Consider the following 6,238-nt stretch of genomic DNA (forward strand, 5'->3'; position numbering starts at 1 on the left):
TTGCATATATATTCCAGTTGTTCCAGCACTGTTTATTGAAAAGACTATTTTTTATCTGTTAAGACCACTGTCAAAGATATTTGTAAAAGTCTAGTGCTAGCCCCCCTTTTCTGTTCATTGATCTATTTGTCTTTTCTTTCACCAATACCACACTATGTGGATTACTGTTCCATTATGATAGATTTGAAGTTGAGTAGCATCAGTCCTCTGTTCTTTTTTGTAATTTTATTGGCTATTTTGTCAAAATCCACAAAGAAACTTGCTGAGTTTTAATTGGGGTTATGTTGAAACTGTAGAACAAACTGAAAAGAAATGACATCTTAACAATGTGGACTATTCCTATCTGTGAACAAGGAATATCAATTTCTTTTTATGTGTGTTTTAATTGAAGTTTCTGATTCATTCAAGACAAAATATTACACATGCCACTATGGATCCCTCAAAGCAACCACCACTGGGGTCATCGGCACAGAAGCTGGTGCAGTGATGGAAGCAGATGTGAGCAGCACCACCAACATGCCAGGGAGCTGGGAGAGCCCTAAGCCTTCACTCCTGCAGCCTCATTCTCAGCCCTTTCTTTGGCCTTCTTTATCATCTCCTCCTTTTCCAGCATTGCCAAAACTGTGGCCACCTGGCTGGTGGGGATGTCAATGTCTTCTTTGTCCATCAGCTCAACCATCTTCATGAATTTGTCAATGTTGATCTTGCCATCCTTATTCTTATCAAATGTTGAGGCCAAGTGGATCAGCTTAGTTTCTGGAATGTGCTTTATTTGCTTCAGGGCACTGGCGAGCTCAGTGATACTGACAATGTCTGTCCCTGTGAGTGAGCCCTTTGCTGGCTCTAGCTTGCCAGCCTTCTGGTCTGACTCCAGCTGCAAGATCAAGCTGTGTATCTGTCCAATCATCTGCTGGACTCTCTTTTTTACCCTCTGGCTGGCTTTAGGTGCTTCCACATATTTTTTTCCACCAGTCTTCAAAAGTTCCTTCTTGATCTCTAGTAAGTCCTCACTGTGGTCCTGGACATCTTCCTTCAGCAGTTCAAGCTCTTCCTTCTCCTTGGATAGGGACTTCCTCTGCTCCTTCAGTTGAGAACAGGCACTGCTGAGTATGTGGATTTCTTCCTTAGTTATTTCCTCTTCCTTCAACACCTCAACCACAGGGGCAATGAGATGGGACTCTGATGGTAGGCTCCTATCTGACACTTCCAGCTGCTGGTCAGCCACTGGCCTCCCAGAGGTGTCTTCTACCACTGCTTGGGACAGCATCTGTAGTTCCTTCTCCCAGTGCTCCTGCTGGATGGCTGCCTCCTCCTGCAGCGTGGCCTCTAGCTTCATCTTGTTGTCCACCTGACTGCCTTTAACATTGGCCACTTGAACCTGGGCTCCCTTCACCACAATCTCTGGAAGCTTCTGCAGTGTGGATGTGAGCTGGTCAGTGGGAGAGAAGGTGGTTGGGAAATACATAGCTTGAGACAATATAAGTAGTGAAGTGGGGATCTTTTGGTGCAGGTGCAAGTCCAGCCACTGCTTCAGCTGGTCCCTCAGCCGATCTTCTGTGACACCCAGGACAGGCATGCCTCTCTCCCGACAGGCTGATTGCAACTCTGTGACATTCAGGCTGTCTACCCCTTCTTTAGCAATCAGCTTGTCATCAGCCTTTATGGACCTCAGCTGCATGGTGATCTGGAAGCGCAGGAAGCTGTTGGTGCCAATGGCCTGGAGTCCCAGCAGCTTACACAGTGCCATCAGCTGCTGCCGGGGCAGGTTACCCAGGGTCAGCTCATCCTTAAACAACCTGGAAAAACTCACGATTTCCTCATTGCTAGGTCTTTCCCTAGTTTCTCTGATCTTCTGGAAAAACTGGGAGAAGTCTTTGGCAGTGCTCCCGGTGGCTGCCTTGTTCCTAGAGGCCATCTCCTCAGCAGTGTCCTGTAGGAACTTGGCCAGCTCCAGCTTGACCCGCAGCTTCTTCTTCAGCTTCTCTTCCTTGATAGATTGTGTCTCAAACGTGGATGGCAACATGTTGGGGAAGAGTTTGAGGGCGACGGGTAGCAGAAACTCCATGAATGGCACTACCACAAAGGCAAGGAGTGGTACCAGGCGGAAGAGGTCAGCGCAGACCCGAACTAACTGCTTATGCTCCCTGCGGCTCAGGGTCTGGCCCTTGAGAATCTTCCAGAGTGTGCGCACAGCGATCTTGGTGTCGATCCAGAGCAGGCGGAAGCCATGGTAAACGTGCTTCAGCCCGGCTAGGATCCTCTGCTTGAGGCCAGGCTTCACTGCCCCCTCTGCGGTGGTGTTGGACACAGGGCTACCTTCCTCTAGCTTCTTATTCTTGTCCCTGAGGGACTTGGGAGATGTCATTGTGGAGCCACTGCTGAGGGGGTACGACGAGTGCCAGCAGCGCACAGGAAGGTCCCCAGGTCCCATGACAACCAAACAAGGGGCGGATGCCACCGTGTGCAAGCGCTCGGGCCTCAGAGGCCAGCCGCGGAAGCAATGGCCTCTGAAGGAGCGGTACAATGAGTGGACACGAGCGCAGCAGCCAAATGGTGCATCCATGCGGCTGACCAGCCCAACGGTGTTGGTACGAATAGCACCAGCACCGACCCCCAGGCCACCCTTCCACGCTGTGGCGACGGGCATGGGGAAGCGGGCGGGTGCCCAGCTGCCAGGGCTCCTCAGAAGAATGGACGCCATGACCCTCCTGCTACAGCCTCCTCCTCCAGACTCACGCTTCCTTCGCGTCCCCCCTTGTGGTGCCTGACCCGGGGGACGAGACGGTTGACCGCGACAGTTGGCTTCCAGTGGTGAGCACTCTACTGAAAAACATGGCGCCGGTAGCAGCCACCTCCGGGCAGGGACTTCCGGGGGCGGGGCGGGGCTGGTGGGGCGGGGCGGGGCCCTGTCCAGCTCTGGGCATGCGCGCATGGCTCTATAAATCTTTGATACCTGTCATCAGTTGTCCTTTCGTCACATAGATCCTGTACCTATTTTGAAAGATTTAGACCTCTTTTTTTCCTTCCTTCTTTCCCCTTTTATTTCTAAAACTAGGACCACAGATGGTAAGCCAACCCAGAGTCCGCATTATAGGAAAGCATTTAAGGAAGTGAAAGTCCTCAAACCTGGGAAGAGGACATTTGGCTGTCTGAAAACATGCACTCACTAGGTTAGTTTTGCTGTGGGACTTAGGGACTGAAGTCTCCCTCCAGTGCCCTCAAATTTCAGGGTTTACCCTGCAGGAGCAAGATGGAACTGCCGCAAAGATCCTGCATCCTGTAGTCCTGTGACAGGAAGTGGCTCAGGGATCTTCATTGTATCCCACCTCATATTTCTTGAACTTGAAGAGGCACACCGAATCCCCAGGAATCTTGTTAACATGCAGATTCAGATTCAACCTGGAGTGGGGCCCAAGATTCTGCATTTCTAAGAGTCTCCCAACTATGATTGGTGCTTCTGGCCTAGGAACTACATTTGGAGAAACCAGACTCTGCCAGACCCTGCATCTCTCTTAGGCCTGACACATTTCTCATCTCTTGCTTTTCCTTTCATCCACCTGCCTGATACCCTCTTATCCCCCAGTTCTGAATGGGCACTCTCTCTACCTAGTCACCTCAGAGGTTGTAGGACAGCCTCTAAAGGACATCTTAAGAAAAACTACCCAGGGAAAAGCCAACCAGCCATACAAGCTAGCTAGCCAACACAGGTAACTCTACCAGTTGGTCCCAGCATCTCCCATCCCCTGTGGTCCCAGAGATGTGAGTAGCACTAGGTCACCTGTGAAAAGGAGAAATGATCACAGAACCTGAACTAGCAGAACTGATTGAGGACCAAGTTCATGCACGTAAAGTAGGCAGCCGAGTACCTAACACAGTATAAACATGAGTTAAGTTTCCATCTTATTTTGTTGAATTCATAACTAGCAAATGTGGGTTTGAAGTTGACTTAGAGATCATTAAATGCAATGATCCTCAAACTTGAGTGTTGATGAATCGCCCATAGGGCTTGTTAAAACACAAACTGTTAGGCCCTACCACAGGGCCCATTTAGTAGGTCTGGAGTGGGAAAAGGAGAATCTGCACTTCTGATAAGTTCCCAGGTGCTGCTCCTGGTGGTGGTACAGGGACCAACTCATTAGGAACCTGAAGACCAGAGCTGGCAGTATTAGGCCAGGTCATGCCAGGAATTAGGAGACTTATCAGCAGCCTGGGCTCCAAGGACACCGGAGGACCTTGTTCCAGCGCAAGACCCCTCTGCAGGCCTCTCCTTCAGGCCTGCTGCCTCCTGGCTGGCCTGGTGCCCTGGCCCTCAGAAGGCCCCTCCACCCAGCTTTGTTTGCATTCCTGGAGACTGCGTCAGCCTGGACAGCAGGCTTGTCTACGCGGGCCAGCCTGGCGCAGCCCTCATGGCTGGCCCTGTGCTGCAGGCCTCCTAGGCTAGGCCAAGGTGGCCACGCAGGGCTCAATTAGCAGGCCAGTGACTCATGCTTCCTCCTAGATTCCGGGAAATGCTTTCCTGCTGCCACTGCTTTCTTCTTGTTTAGTAAGAAGTCCTCTGCAGACTGCCATGGCAACTTCAGGCCATGGAGGCAGGGGGAGGCGGAGGCCAAATCCACTCCCAGGAGGGGCCGCAAGGATTCCCATCCACACTCACGAACACACAGTTTCATGCTGATGCCAGCCCCGGCCGGAGCCCCCAACCCTCCGCGGAGCTTGGTGCAGGAGAGCCAGGCCCAGAAATGCTTGCTTTTATTAAAAAGGAATGGCCTCACAAAGGCTCGGCTGTAGGAAAGGTTGTAATTTGCCCAAATAAAACTTAATTTGATCCATGAAATAGCTGTGGTTTATTGTGTAATAGATGTGCTATGTGTTTCAATTTAATAGAAGCCAATATAATAGGGGGCCAGCAGGGGCCTCCAGGGGCCCGATTCTTTCCCCACACACAGTAGGGCCACACAGCCCACCCTGATGGCTGGACCCTCCACCAGGACACGATGGAAAAGAGCTGGCTAAAGACCTCTGGGCCAGACCACGGAGGCCTGTGGGAGAAACAGCCCAGGGACAGAACAAGCTCGAAGGGAAAAAAAGAGGAAAGAAATGAAAACCACCCTTTTTCCAAAGCAAGACTGTGGTGTGTGAGTCTGAGGAGGGGGCCGTGGGGGCTGAGTCACTTTCCTGTCTGCTGCTGGGGTGGGAGGGCCTTTGCCAGGGGCTGTGGGAGAAAAAAGGCTGGGTCTGTCACCCAGAGCATGCTGAGGGGCGTCCCTGTGAGGACCTCTGGGATGGTCCCTGGGGCATCAGGCACTTCCTTGGCCCCAGAGCCTTTGCAAGTAGTGTGTGCCCAGCTCCAGTGAAGGCTGCGCAGGCCAGGGAGGGCAGGAGTTGAGGCCTGGAGATGTTCCAGGCCAGCATCCCCCTGCCCTAGGCTGCCCTGGCCATCTAGATGAAGGCCCCTAGAGGATGAATACATGAGTTCAAATAGGCAGGGAGCAGCTCAGCTGGCACGCATTCCATATACTGTCACCACACACTGGTGCTGGGGCAGGGGTGGTCCAGGCTGCACTTACAGGCCCCCTCAGGAGTGTTGACCACTGCCAGAGACCATGGGGAAAGGAAAGCCGGTATCACTCTAGGCACCCTCTGTGTGTTTCCTCTTAATCCTCGCCACAGCCCCATATGGGAGGTACCAGCGAGCCCATTTTCAGATGAGGAAATTGAGGTTGGGGCAATGCCTTATCCAGAATCACAGTCACCCACTGACCTCTGCTGCCCGCATGAGCAGAGACAGAATCCGCCTGGCAGCCCCACCCCATTTCCCCAGTCCTTTCTGGTTCTGGGGCTCTGATCCCGGCATCTGGATTGCCCCTGGTTCATTCCTCTCATTAGGTGCTTTCCTTTAGAGGGCCTTTGTTTAGTCTGCTGTGGTGGTGGACAGGCCTCTGGGCCTGTTTTCTCATTTGTAAAATGGTGATAATTCCACATACCCCACAAAGGCTACCCTGAAGACTAAATGAGATACTATGGAAAAAATCACACAAACCAACTAGGCGCTGTGGTGCATGCCTGTAATCCCAGCAACTCAGAAAGCTAAGGCAGGAGGAGGGCAAGTTCAAGGTCACTCTGGACAAGTTAGCCAGACCTTGTCTCAAAAGTAAAACACAATTGTTGGGAATGTAGTTCTATGAGTAGAGCACCCCTGGTTCAATACTCAGTACCACCAAAACAAAAAACACTCACA

The 6,238-nt window shown here is 51.8% G+C and overlaps 1 protein-coding gene across 1 annotated transcript; it reads right to left on the reverse strand.

Moving 5' to 3' along the window:
• Positions 1-438: 438 nt before the first annotated feature.
• LOC124080578 (mitochondrial proton/calcium exchanger protein-like) lies at positions 439-2,701 on the reverse strand. Its single transcript, XM_046426542.1, has one exon. It carries the CDS (start codon positions 2,699-2,701, stop codon positions 539-541), a length of 2,163 nt encoding a protein of 720 aa, XP_046282498.1. The 3' UTR covers positions 439-538.
• Positions 2,702-6,238: the final 3,537 nt, after the last annotated feature.

Source organism: Marmota monax, unplaced genomic scaffold, assembly GCF_021218885.2.
Source record: "Marmota monax isolate L192 unplaced genomic scaffold, Marmota_monax_Labrador192_F-V1.1 WCK01_AAM20220418_F8-fsc00078, whole genome shotgun sequence".
Classification (NCBI taxonomy): Eukaryota; Metazoa; Chordata; class Mammalia; order Rodentia; family Sciuridae; genus Marmota; species Marmota monax.

Bases quoted from the DNA above. Each gene is read 5' to 3' on its own strand.
- LOC124080578 (XM_046426542.1), bottom strand. From the start codon at position 2,701: ATGGCGTCCATTCTTCTGAGGAGCCCTGGCAGCTGGGCACCCGCCCGC.